Source organism: Zootoca vivipara, chromosome 15, assembly GCF_965207765.1.
Source record: "Zootoca vivipara chromosome 15, rZooViv2.hap1.1, whole genome shotgun sequence".
In the NCBI taxonomy this organism is placed as follows: domain Eukaryota; kingdom Metazoa; phylum Chordata; class Lepidosauria; order Squamata; family Lacertidae; genus Zootoca; species Zootoca vivipara.
Genome location: NC_142598.1, coordinates 12,802,675 through 12,818,933, shown reverse-complemented (window position 1 = coordinate 12,818,933; position 16,259 = coordinate 12,802,675). Strand labels below are relative to the sequence as shown.

General features: G+C 45.8%; 1 protein-coding gene across 2 annotated transcripts in view; it reads right to left on the bottom strand.

Annotated features, from left to right (window-relative positions):
* Positions 1 to 408: 408 nt before the first annotated feature.
* VANGL1 (VANGL planar cell polarity protein 1) overlaps positions 409 to 16,259 on the bottom strand; it is a 44,793-nt gene continuing 28,942 nt past the window's right edge. For both annotated transcript variants that reach the window (XM_035141198.3, XM_035141199.3), the window contains exons 5-8: positions 15,199 to 15,332; positions 11,949 to 12,081; positions 4,921 to 5,155; positions 409 to 2,104 (exon numbers count right to left, since the gene is read on the bottom strand). In XM_035141198.3, the coding sequence (XP_034997089.2) occupies positions 1,844 to 2,104; positions 4,921 to 5,155; positions 11,949 to 12,081; positions 15,199 to 15,332 (763 nt within the window). In that variant the 3' untranslated portion in view covers positions 409 to 1,843. The remainder of the gene's footprint in view (positions 2,105 to 4,920; positions 5,156 to 11,948; positions 12,082 to 15,198; positions 15,333 to 16,259) is intronic.

Below are 16,259 nucleotides of genomic sequence, written 5' to 3'. Positions count from 1 at the left end.
ATTAAAAGAAACCCTCGTCAAACAAGAGCAGCTGCCAGCAAAACCTGGAAACTAGGATGCAGGAGAACCACAATGGCCAAGGAAACATGCAGGGATCCACCAAAATGGAGCTGTGAAATAACCAGAATGACAACCAAGTTGCTCCCACTCCCCTGCCCTTTCCAGAGTTTCCCACACACGGGAGAGACAGGACTTGCCCTCTCCTACATGCAGAGTGACAGGGCTGGTGCAAAAACCAGTCACCCCCCGCCCCACCCATTCTCCATGCCTGAAAACAGCAACTCCAGTGTATGGGGAAAAAACAGCAGAGTAGCAAATGCATAAAATCCCTCTCCCTTGCTGAGTGGTTTTCCACTTGCTTCAGGCTATGGAGATACTCAGAAACAATAAGAAAATTGCTGCTTTCGAAAATGGAGTGAGAGGCTGGGGTATGACTGACGTCTTGCCAGGATAAAAGCGTCAGTGGCAACCACAGCTGACTACCACGGTCAGCTAAGTGATGTGGGCTCCTGGAAACGTTCAATACAGCTTGGTTTCAAATGCTAAGTAGCTGCCTGAATCTCTGAAAGTCTTCCCTGCTCTGAATCTAACATTCCCCTCCCCTGTAGGCATGTGCTGGTATAAAGAGACTTGAAATTCCTATTCTTCTCCGGGGGGAATAGAAAACCCTTTTAAATAGGAAACACCCCGCCCCCCCTTTCACAATCAAATTGGTCAGACTCCAGTAAAACTCCACACTCTTCTCAAACGTTCTGCAACTGCATAAATATATATAAGGGAGAGGGAGTAATGGACAAACCCTCGAAAGGTTAGAAAAATAGATTAACAGAAGTCTACACACAAGGAAAGATGAGGGGTGCTTAACCCAGTAGGGCAAGTGTATAGCTTTAGGAGGCTGAAAGGAATGAAAGCCATTATGACAAACCTATTTATGTACCAGACACACACCATTGGTCATTATTCAAACAGCTATAAAACAGAGTGCTGGTGGGGGGGGGAACTAACTTTGTCAGTCATTGGAAAGGTAGAGTTATGTAGAAGCATTTCCCTTCAAAATACACAAATTACCTTCTTTCAGAAGCAGAATGTCCTTCCCACATCAGATAGTGCCCAATAGCAATAACTGAAAATCCCATTCGTAGAAGCTCAGTTCTGGCATCCTAACAAACCATGGGAAGGAAGCTTTAACCATTGTAATACAACGAAATGTCTCCATGGACAAATCACAATGGAAGGCATCTCTTCCCCTCCAGAAGCTGGGTATATGCAACATGGGAACGAATTTGTGGTACTGAATGCTGGAGAACGGAAAGTGAAGGCAAGTGGGCTGCTTTAAACCGTGAACTGCCTAGCATAGGTTTGGACGTTCAAACCATAGTTTCAGTTCCGTAAACCATGGCTTTGTATGAGGTTTGAACTGAGCCACAGAGATGACCGCCAAAAGCCAAGCAAGCTTATGAGAGTTTGTGAAAAGCTGCATGTTGAGGAATACAGAGGCAGTCTGGGGTGGAACAGAAGTACCACTTACACACCAGGAGATCTAAGGCAGGGTGGCAGGCAGAAGCAGAACACTACATGGGCTTACAGGCCTCTGCAATGTGCATGACCCAAGGGGAAGCCGTTCTGTCCCAATGAATGTGCCCAACCCAATCAGTGAGCTCTTCAGATCTGTCAAAAGAGACCCTCCTCCACTCTCTTTCCAGGTAAGTGTGGACGGTCCATCGTCTGTTGTTTTTTAATCTGAACAAAAATGAAGCAACACCCCCCCCCCCAAAAAAAACCCCTGAAAGCATGAAGTCAGAAATTACCTTCTCATCATCTACACATGTTTATGGCCTCTAAGCTAGACTGATGTTTCAGACTGCAAGCGAAGGGCAAACTTATGACATTTGGGGTCTACAAACTCCTCTGAGAGTTTGATAAATGGAATTTTCTTCACATTAACAACAAGGCTGAAGTCCAAGCTCTTGAGGACGAACACAATACCATCTCTTAATCCTTTTGTAACAGCTTCCTCGCTAATCAGCGTCCAATGTTTGGAGACCCAACGATCTTTGTTGTACTGCAGGGTTGGGCCTGGACTGAGGTAACGTTCCAGAAAAGCCTAGAGAAAAGCAGTCGGGAAAAGAAAGAAGGGAAAATTAGGTCCAGTGTCATCCAGGAACTTTCCAGCTCAAAAACTGCCAATTTAATTTGATTAATACAGGACAACGTCCCTTGTAGTTTTCTCTAGTCCCCTTTCCAAGTCTCTGTGTTATCTGCCATATGCAAAGGAAGACTTCAGAATTTTAGAGGAACTACAAAAGCAGTATCATTCAGGCCCAATGAAATGAGCTGCTCTGCCAATAGCGCAGGATCGAGGTCATTTTGTTCACACCAGATCCATGTGACCAGCAGCCCCTCACCCTTCCAACTCTTTAGTGAAGGCCCCTATCCTTGACTAGCGGAACTCTGTTGAGCAAAAGCAAAGACAGCTGACAAAATACCGGCTGGGAAGCAAAGTGCTTTGGCTTACACACCTGGAAGAACAAGTTATGCTTTCAGGTGCTTGCTCGATACCACTTCTGTTTTATTCAGTGCAAACACTGGGGTGTGGCAGAGAAACTCTGCCAGAATGCGTGATGCCAAGCTTGTTGAGAACTCACTGCTGCGAAGAGCAGAGCCAATAAACTGTTCCCATGCACACTAAAACTGCTGGTAACTATCATGGTTAGATCACTTAGCAGCTGGATGGATGGACTCAAGACAGGAAGCTGAAGTATAGCCACTCTACTGTGAACGTAGAGCCCAAGGGTAAAACTGGAAAGAGGGCATTAATAACAGGGTTGCTATCTAGAACTTGTGGTTCTGTGCGCCTATAGGGACACCTGGAAATGCACCTGCCCATAATGGCAGCAGAATTTGGAGATTTCTAGGAGTGATAAGGCATTTGCCCTTGTGCAGATGACGCTCTGTAATGAGGCAAGCTGGAAGGCACAAAACGCTGCAAGCAAAGGGAAATTTGTGACAAATCTACTGTACAGCTGTGCTTTAATCCTCCGTGCCATTTGCTCAATCTCTATAAGCCAGGGTGGCTGATAACCACTCACCTGTGAATGTGAATTGTTCCCAGATAAGCTCCTACTCTCCCTGCTATGAAAAGAGAAGGGGGCAGCCCCTCCCACGCTCCCCTCGGGGTTGTGTTCCAAAAGCTACCTGTGGAACTGTCTTATCTTCTCATCTGCCTTTTCTGGGGGCAAGCTGAGAGCAGCCCTCGTGTGCTATCTTTAGCACTCAGCATCCTTTCTTAAAACGGGAAGCATGGGGGTGAGGAGATATTCCGAAGGCAGAATGCAGGAACCATCTCTGGGAAATTGGGAGGGGGCACAAAAAAGGAGGAAGGGATACCGTTCCACAGGAAGCTTCACAGCACAGCCATGTTCTCTTCCCTCCTTTCCCCAAAACCAAAAGCTCAAGCAAACACCAACGCTATCTAGCATGCAGCCTTAGAGCAGTGTTTGAAATTAGCCAGACACCAGGCACAGTTTGACTATTGGCCACTTGCAACCAAGCAAAGATGCCTGGGTGCCAGGATGTCGCCTGACATCTTAACCATCTGGATGTGCATGCCTGGGGGGTCATTTAATCCTGACTTGTTTTCACACACCAATATCACATCCTGTGGAATTCTATCAGTTACATTCTATCTGCACAATGAGAATGAATTTCAAGAACCAAAATGCTTCTTCTGTGCAGCCTGAGCAGGAGCAGCAAACAAGGTTATAGTTCATTGTCGTAGCTTGTTTTCACTTACTCCACTCCACTGCCCTGTTCACAGTTGTGAATAATATTCTTACGTTAAGAAAGCTCCATGTCACCATTAAGAAAAAGACATAGGAATATGCCAATATATATGTGGACAGTCACTGGATAAGGTTCTCAAAGTTCTTAACCTACCTCAAGGCAGTCATCTGAACGAGCCAAATGTTTAACTGATAATTAATCACAGTCGGTCCATCGTTTGAAAAATAAGACTTTAGAGCCGTATTGCCCAAAAATGCCAACTAGACATTCAGTTTTGGCAACTGCAACCCTGGTTTATGAAGCCATTTGGCCCCTAGCTTATATACCTGAGCTTCTAACACTGCCTTAGAGATGCTATACAAAGTTTGGGGCTTCCAAGCGAGAAAGCATCTCCTGACTCCTTGCTTATTCTTCATACAAAGGAAGGAGGAAGGAATCAGGAGGTGCTCTCTCACTTGGCAGAGAAACATCCTGGAAGCAGTTTGTGGGGCTCTCTTGCAGCGAAGAAGGCACAAGAGGAAAGGACCCCACATGTCACTTTTGGACATTGTCTCCCTATGAAGCAGGAAGGCCTTTGCTTCAGGCTCAACACAACCCAGCTGAAATGGGGACTGCCAGCAGGCAAAACAAGGAAGTGCACAGCTTGGCACAGTGCAAGGCAGCAGAATCCTAATGTTTGCAACCCCCTTTGTGGCTCCCTTCTTGTTCTCTAGAAACAAACCCAAGGGGGGAATGGAGTACCAAGTGTGGGGATGTGGTCAGCAAAGGGAGAAGGGGTGTCCCTAAGTGAGCAGAGCAAGGGATGGCCAATTATCCCATAACGCTGAATTTCCAAGGCGGCTATAATCTGCTGTTCCCATTCTTCCACATGCACACCCCAACACTGTTGTTTGCCTGCCTCCAAGTGAGTCTGGGGTTCACACACGGAAGGACTATAGGCAGCCAGTGGCATAAAATGAACAAATGGAAGACTTTTGCACCAAAAAAGGTAGAATTCAGCAACCCTGTCCCAATTATGTGTCTACACACTTTCAAGCATATCCTTGCAACCTATGGCAATGGCTAGCAACGTGTAAAAGAAAGCCGAGATGCTCAGGCAGCTGAACTCTGCACCCAATAGCTGCATTCCTGGAGTACCTTTGGCGTCATGTTGTTGGCAATGCAGAAGGCCAGGTGTTGCAGGATGCTCTCCATGGTATGGTAGTGCTGCTGCCTTGTAGTGCGGAGGTACTTCTGCAGCACTCTTGCCATGGATGGGAAGATGGCTTGAGCTGCCTCGCGGGGATCCATCACTTCCCCTGGGGCTTTTGGCTGCTCCTCTGTCTGAAGGCGCTTAATGTGGGTGAAAGCTTCTTCAACTGCTACCACAAGCCTACATGCCAAAGAACATGAACAGGGATTAACATTCAGGGTAAACTGAACTAAAGCAATGTGGTCCAGCTTGCTTTGCATAATGTTCCCAACATTATAGGGGCTGCCCATCCACAGTAGTACTTTCATCTAATGCTTATCTGCACGGACAGTCAAGCTCATCCAGGGAGAAATGTAAAGTACTACACTTGGGCAAAAAATATATGAAAGGCACAAATACAGGATGGGTGACACCTGGCTTGAGAGTAGTACATGTGAAAAGGATCTAGGAGTCTTGGTAGACCACAAACTTGACATGAGTCAACAGTGTGATGCAGCAGCTAAAAAAGCCAATGCAATTCTGGGCTGCATCAATAGGAGTATAGCGTCTAGATCAAGGGAAGTAATAGTACCACTGTATTTCGCGCTGGTCAGACCTCACTTGGAATACTGTGTCCAGTTCTGGGCACCACAGTTCGAGAAGGATACTGACAAGCTGGAACGTGTCCAGAAGAGGGCAACCAAAATGGTCAAAGGCCTGGAAACAAGGCCTTATGAGGAACGGCTTAGGGAGCTGGGCATGTTTAGCCTGGAGAACAGAAGGTTAAGGGGTGATATGATAGCCATGTTCAAATATATAAAAGGATGCCATATAGAAGAGGGTGAAAGGTTGTTTTCTGCTGCTCCAAGAACCGGGCACGGAGCAATGGATTCAAGCTACAAGAAAGAAGATTCCACCTAAACATTAGGAAAAACTTCCTGACAGTAAGAGCTCTTCGACAGTGGAATTTGCTGCCAAGGAGTGTAGTAGAGTCTCCTTCTTTGGAGGTCTTTAAGCGGAGACTTGACAGCCATCTTTGATGGTGTTTACTGCTTGGCAGGGGGTTGGACTGGATGGCCCTTGTGGTCTCTTCCAACTCTATGATTCTGAATGAAAAGTACAGTATATTTAATTACACATAACATTCCAACACAACAGGAGTAGAGAGGTCCAAGCAGGGTGGCCAGGTTCTCTCTGTTGTTGTTCCAGCTATGGACAACTGCATGCAAAAGTTATGCATGCCCATTGATTCTGGCTGGCTCAAGTGCACCAAGCTGGTTCATGCTGCAACTTTCCCTTTGCCTGAAGGGTGAAGAGAGCAGGCCCCTCAAAATTAGGGAGGGTGTGAGAGACTGCAGAGATGCCTAGTTTTGCTAGGCAAGAGAGGGAAACTGCTAATCCACACAGCAATCATGTCCCTGGGGCATTTGAGAAAAAGTGGCTTGTAAACACTTGAGGCCCCACCCTCCAGCCTTCATAATACAGCTGTTTCCAGAGGAAGAACAGTGAAGGGGATGAAACTTTGTGCTGCCCATCAGGCAATGGCTTGTTCCACCTGCTTTGCCCCACCCTCCTGCCCTAGGAGCCTTCAGAATGGAGTTGCTGCCATGGACATTGTGTGTACGTGTCTTTTGATGAACTGCATGGAATGGAAGATTATAAGTCATGCAGGTGGGGAAAGTGTGTGTATTAAATCAACAGTGCCTTATTTATTTTTTGGTTGCTATTTTGTTAATGTTGTTTTAGGCAGTGAATCCTATAATATGACTTTTGTTGTAATTGTGCTATTTAGCTTATTTTTTTAGTTGTTTTGTGAATAGTGTTTGTAACTGGTTTACTGATGATATGTCCATTATTGTATGGTATATGATTTTATATTATTTGGGATGTTGTAGGCGTGCTATGGTCCACGGGGTCACGAAGAGTCGGACACGACTAAACAACAAAATTATGTTATTTATTGTTTGCAAGCCACTTTGCGATTCATGTGAATGAAAAACGGCATAGAAATATAATCAATCAAGAGTGGGAATAGGGTGAGGAGCAACAATGGGTTATTTTCTGACTGATTAAGATGGTCCGAAACTGGAACGTTTTATGGAACTGGTTGATACATCTGGGAGATCCGGAGTCTAGGGGAAGGGGAGTAGAATTAAACAAATGTGGTTAAAGGTATGATAGAAGAAATAACATTTGAATATATGGGTAATTTTGGGGGTATAAAATGTGAGGCTAAAGGAAGAATAGGAGATGGATTGAAAATAAAGTTAGATTTGGATTAATTAATGAATTATAGGTTGAGGGTATTTGATGGTTTTTTTTTGCTTTTTTGGGTAGATTAGAATTGGTTTGGGAAATAATGGGGAAATTGTGCCAGAATGATTTAAGATGATAAAAAAAAACTGCTTAATTTAGATTTAATAAATGGACCCAGTGTGGGGGGAGGAAGTCCACAATGTTATTGTTAATGTAATGAATTGATATGTTTTTTCTTTTCTTTTCTGATTATGTTTTAATTTTGCTTTGTTGTTCTTCTTTATGTGTTAATTTTTTTGAAAACTAATAAATATTATTTGGAAAAAAGGAAGAAATATAATCAATCAATCAATCAATCTAGCTCTCTACCGTCTACTTCACACTGTATGGTAGCAGCTGTCTAAGCTAACAGAGAAATATCTTTCCCAGGTACCCTCTGGGATGCTGGGAACTGAATCTAGGACATGGGCTCTGCCACTATGGGCCTTTCCCTGTGGTGGTGGCGAGGCTGTGTGTGTGTGTGTGTGTGTGTGTGTGAGAGAGAGAGAGAGAGAGAGAGAGAGAGAGAGAGAGAGAGAGAGAGAGAGAGAGAGAGAGAGAGAGAGGAGGTCGAGTGCCAAGCATGGATACAACTGGATTCTTTTCTCCACACACCCAAAACACAAGAGTTCAAAGCAAAAACAGAGAATATTGTGGCTCTGAGATGAAAATTCCAGGCTGATAATCGGGCAGCCCTGAAAAACACCCGATATCTTGAGGTCTGTGGTTTCCACAGCTGTTGACTCCATTGGAGAAGACTGCAGCCAGGGTGGGCCCCTTCCCTTGCAATCCAGGCAGCTTGCTCGAGTGACTATGTTCAGCTCTCTTCATCTGCAGGGCAGGAACCTTTGCTAAGCACCCCTGGTTTTGTGCAGCTGAGCAAACAAACTCTCCCGGACAGTGCCTAGCAAACGCAAGGGAAGATCTGCAAGCAACCAGAGCTGGGTGCAGCAAGGAAACTGGGGGGAAGAAGGACAGCAGAATTCAAAGGAAGGCTGTTAATCCTGTCCTCTTGTTCTTTGCAAAGACTTGTGTACATATATGATGCTAAATAAAGAAGCAGCTCTTTTTTTCTTTTTACACCTCATCATAGTTAGAGGCGAAGAATTAATTTCCCATCCCTTTTCTTATTTTTTTTTAAGTGAAAGAAATTGCATTAGAACAAAAGTGTGGGTGGGGGTATTTGACCCTTCTCAGGGGACATCAGGGAATGGTCATAGCTCAATGGCAGAGCATCTAATTTGCATGCAGAAGGTCCCATATTTGATCCCGGGCATCTCCAGGTAGGGCTGGGAATCCCGGATGAACCCCTGGGGAGCCACTGATGCTCAGTGCCAACAGTACAGAGCTAGATGGGTCCAACTCTGTACAAGGTAGCTTCCTGTGTTCTTACGCATTTTCCTGATGGAACTGCTTCCCCGTTATTTGCTATTGAGCTCCCTCCCAGGGTGCGGCCACCCTGACCCACTCCCCAGGCCCTACAGCTGCTTTGGAAATAGTTTAAACAGCACACAATAATCCCCATCTCTCCTAGCTTGGGCCTTCAGATCACAAAAAGGAAAACTGCAGTTCACTTTTATTTCGACAGGAAAGCAGCGGCACAGACACCCAGTCAAGACCCTGTGCCCATACCCCTGCTATTTGCAGTACCAGCACCTTCAAATAGCAGCCCAGGGTGGGCATTTTGGAAAACTCATCTAAGGATAGAGAGCATAACATTGGATTAGGGACTGCCTTTCCTTCAAAAGAAAAGCAGAAGTGTTATGCATGCTTTAAAAAGAATAAGGAGGTGTGATTAATGTCACGTGTAGTTTGGCCGTAAGAATCCCATTACTAAATTTCCTGCGAAAGAATGAAGCCAATAGTAAATCTTGTCAGCCTGACAGGTTGTAAATATAGAAGCCTCGGAGATGACCGGAAGCTTCACTCAGATAGACAAATAAAACAGCAAGGGATCCCTTCAGGAAATCTCCGCATGTAATTTTCTTTCCCATTGTTTGGCTGCTGCTCAAATCTGCCCCGCCTAAACACATAATCAAATACTGTTTACTGATGAATTCAAACTCTCTGGGAAGGTGTGTGTGTGTGTGTGTGTGTGTGTACACACACACACACGTTGAAGCCAGCAAAATACCGACACATAAACTGAGCACACTGCTGGGCAGAAGGAACTTGTGGCTGTCTAGAGGGGGAGCTAGTTAATGGGTTTGAGAAGGAATGTCAGTTGCTGATAGTAAATGTTCAACAGGATTTGGCAATGAAAACAGCACAGTGGTGGAGGACTGGGGCAAGCCCTTCTACTCCCCTACGCAGATGGCCTCCAACATGAACTCTTGACGCAAGTGCACAGTCCGAGTTCACATAATTAACTGAGGCCAGAGTTGGAAAAAAACTGTGGTGGGTGGCTTGCTATATACATATTGTCGGTGTGGCAAAAGAGTGGGTTCCTACTTCATTATCCTCTGCAGAGAATATCTATGTTGCCCTGGCAGAGCGTATAAACTGAGACATAGATATAAACTAGAGATGGATCAAGATCTTCTCACTCTGTTGACTTCCCTGTTTGCAATGATGTTACATTTCCAAAAAGCAAGTGACTCAGCTCCATGATACCAGGCAGCTGTATGAAGCAGCAGCTGAGAGAAGCAGGATCCTTCCAATCCCAATTCTCTTTGGCACTAATGTTGAAGTTTAATGCTTTGGTACCAATTTGCAGCACTAAAGTCTCTGGTGATTGGCCTGCTCTAGAATCCTCAACCTTTTCATTTCCCTGCCCCCCTTTTCTGTTTCCGCAGTGCACATGGTTAAATATATATTCTTGTGGTGGAAAATAATTTTGCCATCAGGTAGCTTCATAGTATGGATATCGAGGCAGATCCTGCCTTTTAAAGAAAAATCTGAGCTTGGCAATAGCAGGATTTCATTTCCGGAGCCTCTGTGGATGAGATGGACCCCAAGTTCCTTGTGGCATTGCAGTAACCTGTGTTACTTGTACTCTGCGTTTTGTGAGCGAACGACGTGTACGCAGCAAAGACAGGTTGGTTATCACAAACAACTGAAGAACACTTAACACTCTCCAACCGCTTTGTGTTCAAAGCGCTGTGAACGCATTACTGTGTTGTAAGCCTTATAAAAAACCCATATACAGTGGTGCCTCAGAAGTCAAACACCTTGAGAGTTGTATCAGAACGCTGCAAATCTGGAAGTGAGTGTTCCGGTTTGCTAATGTTCTTTGGAACTCGAATGTCTGGTGCGGCTTCCGGAGCTTCCTGCAGCCAATGGGAGCCATGCCTTGGTTTCCGAATGTTTTGGAAGTCGAGCAAACTTCCGGAACAGATTCTGTTCAACTTCTGAGGTACGACTGTAGTAGACTAGGGAAAGGTCTAAGAGAGACAGCCTGAGGCCATCTAGTTAGAGGCAGATCTGGCAAGTTAAACTCTTTCAGCCAGGAGCTTTCACACAAGCTCTTAGCAAGGTTGGATGTGCTGCTAGAAACACTTTAATAGCTGTGGGAAGGGGCACTGAGCAGGTCAAAAATGGGAAGGATTTACTGTAAGCACTTGTGATCAGCCAGGCCAAACACAGCCCATTAGCTGTGATTTAAGCGCTTGGTGGGCCACCAGAGACTTCCTAGTGTTGCTGCTTGTCGTGGATTGCAAAAAGCAGGGGGGTTATCAAGTATATGGCAAGCTGCAGTAGCATCACCCTGCCTGCGCTAGCAGAGAGAAATCTGAATGCTCTGGGAAGATAGCACGGTGAGGACAGCCCATCCCACTATCTCCACTTTAGCTAGGAACTATGTCTAACCCCAACCCTGTTCCATCCCTCCGTTCTTGCTTTGCAGCACATTGGCTACCTCCTGGACATACCAGAGAAGCTGTGAGTCCAGTCCGCAAGGGAAAGACATTCCATTTTGCCCAAGCCTGGGAAACTCAGGTGTGTGTTGTCATTTCCCAAGCCGGCCAGCTGGGCTGAGCCATGCACTCCACTCTAGTCCCAGCAGCCTTTTGGAACATGCAATGGCTTTTGCCATTTCATCTTGCTTGGCACGGGTCTCTCTCATTTCTCTTCCCCAGTTAAGGGCGCAGCACACATCTATTGGGATGGGTATAAGTGGTTTGAGCATAGCACACCAATCCTGGCCCGACTGCACTAGCTACCAATTAGTTTCCGGGCCCAATACAAAGTGTTGATTTTGACCTATAAAAGCCTTGAACAGCTCAGGACTGCAATTCCTCAAGGACTGTTTCTCCCCATATAAACCATCCTGGACTCTGCATTCATCATCCGGGGCCCCTTTGTATGTGCCTTCCATGTGAGGTTCGGAGGGTGGCAACATGAGAACGGGCCTTTTATGTAGTGGCTCCCCATTTGTGGAATGCTCTCCTCAGGAGGGTTTGCCTGGCACCTTCATTATATATTTTTAGGTGCCAGGCAAAAGCATTCCTATCCAACCAGGCCTATCCTACAGCCTCTTAAATGTATCTGTGGGAAAGGGGGGGGGGTATTGCTTTGTTGTAATCATTTACTTGCGTTTTATCTTGTATTTTCTTCTGTGAGCCACCCTGAGATCTTTTGATAGAAGGGTGGTATATAAATTTAATAAATAAAGAGGAACTCTGTACCATCCCCACTCCCATTCCAGACTGAGGAAGAATTGTATCATCTCCTGAGGTTGGCCTGCAGATAAAATTCTTGCCTTGCTCGACGTTTTCGGACCCTCCGCTCGTGGTCTGCTTCTTCGTAATAGAGCTCATTGTGACTGGAGTCTCTGCGGTGAGCTGCAGCAGCGATCATGGCCCTGGACTGCCCAGCAGCACTGTTATCTGGCCCTTGAAAGAGAGCAGAAAGACTGAGAATTAAGAAAGAAAAGCATTTTAAAAAGAAGAATCCGTCTTTGCCCATCAGCTTGCCAACAAGGGTGATAACCTAACACCACCTTTCATTTCCCCCCTTATTCCTAAATGGAAAAATACTTTCCGACCACAAATATTCCCTTGGGGTGCGGCTGTGCAGTAAGGGGATGTTTTTTCCCTGGCGTACTGAAATCAGCAGAACAAAATGTAAACCGGGAAAGGAAACTTAGATGTAAGCACCGTATAACCAACTTTTACGGAAAGATACAGCAGCAACACAGAACTGGAACTGAGTGAATACACTTAAGACAGAGGACACATACACCAAAGATGCTACTTACCATCTGCTAAATGCATTTTCAGTTTGGCCACAAGGGCAGCTGGAGCACATGGCAATTCAGCGACAAGAAAGAGGGAGTGTGAAAGGAAAAAACGGGAGGGAGGGAGGGGAGAGGAGGGGAGGGAGAGATTCAAAAGGAAAAAAAAGACAGAAAATAAGAACATCAAGTGACATGAGACGGACAAAAAACAAAGCGAAGCAGTGCCAGACAAAATAAACTTCTCAAAACCGGTGAAAAATTTTTTAGGCAGAAACAGACACGGTAAAGCAAGATGGCGCCTACCAGACAAGCAGGCCATGGGGTGCTGCCCTATACCCCTGGGTCTGGAGCAGTTGTCTGCTCCAACCTTCAATGGCTCTCCAAGGACTATTCCAAGCCTTGGAATCCTTTTTTTAAAAAATGCCAGGGAATGAACCCAGGATACTCTGTATGCAAGGCATGTGCTGTCCAGCTCTCTGGGGAAGGCTATGGTCCCTCCTCAAATGTGTCCAGGTCTCCCATCACATCTATAGTTTGGCTCTCATCCTAAATAGGGAAGGGGGAGATGTACAAACTGCTTTTGTCCTGGGATCTTTCACATCTCCCCGTTAGGGGTGGGGGAGGTGATGGGAGGGACAGACCCCTTTTGAGAGCGAGCTCTGGTTGGTGTGCACCAATTGGAAGCAAAATGGGCCCACCCCAAAATAAGATCATCTTTTCCATGTACTGAGAAGGCTTCCTGGCCATACAGAAGAAGCAGGGCTTTTTGTGACAGTACTCAATGGTACAGAGTACTGACACCTCTTCTTTTGCTGCCCGTGGCAGCCATTTTGTGCTGGCACCCACAGAACTTTTATCATTATATGAGCACCACCATCTCATTTTTAACAAAAGAAGCAACGTGCAGAAGTATATAAACGGTAGACATTCTGTAAACGAAAAGAACAGTATGCTTGTCATTTTGAAAAAAGGTCAAAATGGCCGTGTGAGTTTCCTCGACTAGCAAAGTGTTGAGGGCAGAGATATAAGAAATGAACTCATCTCATTAAACTGGAGAAGGAACTTCTGGGTTCATACTGAATGCCAAAGACAGGAACTGTTGTTTGCTCCTTGCCTTTGATGGGGGTGGACAGAGAAGCATGTTGCTTCCTAATCACAGCCACGCAAGAGTCCTGGATTTGCCCAGTTTTTTATGGGAGTGTCTCATTTTCACTCCAGAAAGAAGGGGTTAAAGAGGCTAAAGCTGCGGCGGCTAACCATTCGAGGACCCCATTGACCATGCATCCAAGGTCTGCATGCCAGCGGTGGGTGTGACCAGCACACATTCACCACCCATATGCACAGGCAGATGTCCACACATTCACTTCCACGCAGCAGTGGCAGGGGATGTACAGACAGGAAGGCTAGAAGGCAGGCCGAGACATACACACACTCAGCAGAGTGCCGGGAGGACCTGCAGACAGCCTGGTCTTGATGGAGGGGTTGAAACCACATTGCTCAACAGTGTCCCCTGCTGCTTGACACACACACACAAAATTAAAAAGAAGCCAAGTTGTTGCGGCCTAATGGGGGGGGGCACTAGAAATTCCGGGGTGTGTGTGTGTGAATATTGCCCATAGGCTAGCCAAAATCTGGTCAAAAGGATCCCTTTTGCAAACCTAGAAATGATGGCTATGGTTGAGCTGGAAAATAAAAACAAAAAGCAAAATTAAGGCAAGAGAGGGGAATGGAAGATGGGTAAGTCTCCCAAGGTGGCTGGAGCACCCATAGCTCCCTGGTCTTGACACCTAGCACCCAAGAGTGAAGAAGTGAGAGGAAGGAATGGGGAAAGGTTGACCCTTTCCCTGTGCACCGGCTGTTTCCACAACTGCTTGTTAGAAAAGGGAGAGGGGGTTTAGGGCCAATGGCTGGTGGGACAAAAGCAAGGATTTCATCTCTGATTCAGATTTTGAGCTGAGATGATCACTGCTGTAAGGCAAGCTCCACATTCTTCACCAAGTCCAAGTGTGGAGAAGTTCACCAGCATCTTTAGGGGGAACTAGCTTGCCTATGGCCACAGCTTGGAGCAGAAGCAGTTGATTTGGAGCCCTACAGACACTGTTTGACTCAACTACCATCAGCGCCAGCCAGTGTGGCCAATGGTCAAGGGCGATGGGAATTATTAGTCTAACTACATCTGAAGGGCCCTGGCTTCCCCAACTCTGCCTTATGGTATCAAGGAGGTGAGTGTTAATGTTGAGACGGGGCAGGGAGAGAGAGAAATGTGTGCCATGAAATTAAGTGCTCAGGTGACTCTGAGCTGTTTAGTACTTTTTGGTCAAGGGCCCCTACCTGTAAACATTACATTTGGGCAAGGCGGAGAAATACAAGACCCTCATCATGCAATACTCATGTAATGGGAGCACCAGATGATTATTGGAAACTTTGCACATCTCTGTCTTTGGGCATGCTGTCCAGTCTCAGCTACAGAGATCCACACATTGGTGTGATATTTTGCAGGTAGAAGCCTATCTGTGAGCAGCTCTTCCCTCCAGATGGTCATGCCAATGTGTGGACATCAACAGGCGGCACCAGGCAGTCTTTTGGGGGCTCAATTATCCTCAAGGAGGGGTAAGGATGCTCTGTGTCCATCATCCAAAATCTATCTCTCAGCATGTGAAAAGTAAGCTGGAAGCTTCAACCCAGGATCATAATAGAGGCAAGGGAAGGGGGGAAAGGACATAGAGCAGCTTCCAAACATTCCCATCAATTAATCTGCCCTCTCTCAACCTACCATCGACATTGTAGACCTTCAGACCCGCCATGTGCTTCTCTGCACGTGCTTTGGAAGCTGTTAACAACAGCGGGTTGTAGACAGAAAAGTCTCTGTAGTAATTTTCCAGAACGACTAAAGCAGCACGCTGGATACTGGAAAGAGAAATGGGGAGAAATATATATATATATATATTAAAAATGTAGTTCATGAAAACCACATTATATGAGAACAATTTCCATAGTCTCTGTATTTTGGCAAGCACAAACCCAAGGAAAGCCTTCATTTTAACCCTAACTCACATAAAGACTTTCTGTTGTTAGATTACAATGCCCATCAGCCCTAGCCAGCAGGACCAGTGGTCAGGGATAATGGGAGCAAAATCTGGGGACCCAAGGTTGGGGAAAGCTGCCTAGGTCACCTCAAGTCTACTCATTATAGTGCCAGGAGAATAAAGCAGCCGTTTTTAACTTGTTTATGCATTGTGTCTGAAGAGCCACCATTGTGCCTTTCAATTTCTCGCCATCAAACTGGTTCAGTGAAAGACTCAGCCTTCCAAGAAGCATATTCCACCCCCACCACGTAACTTCAATGCTGTTGAGTGTATGAGCCAGAGTACCCATCAGTAATGCTTCTCATAAGCCTCCTCAAACACTGCTTTTTATCCAGCTTCTTGTAATTAGAGGACAGGGCTGTGTTGTTGTTGTTGCTGCTGCTGTTTTAATTTTTTTAAGAAATTCTCTCTGTGAGTTAGGGGGAGGGTTTGGGTGTGGCTGCAGCAGCATGGAATTTTTTTTTTAACCCTTCCCCCTACACATAAGGATACTACAATTTTCCTGATCAAAAGTTATGTGTTTCCCAGAGGAGCCACATATAGGTATCACGTATGATTTAGATCAGGAGAAGTGTTCAGGAGAAATGTTAAACCAAGGGTCCCCAAACTAAGGCCCGGGGGCCAGATGCGGCCCAATCGCCTTCTAAATCTGGCCCGCGGATCAGGAATCAGCATATTTTTACATGAGTAGAATGTGTCCTTTTATTTATAATGCATCTCTGGGTTATTTGTGGGGCATAGGAATTCA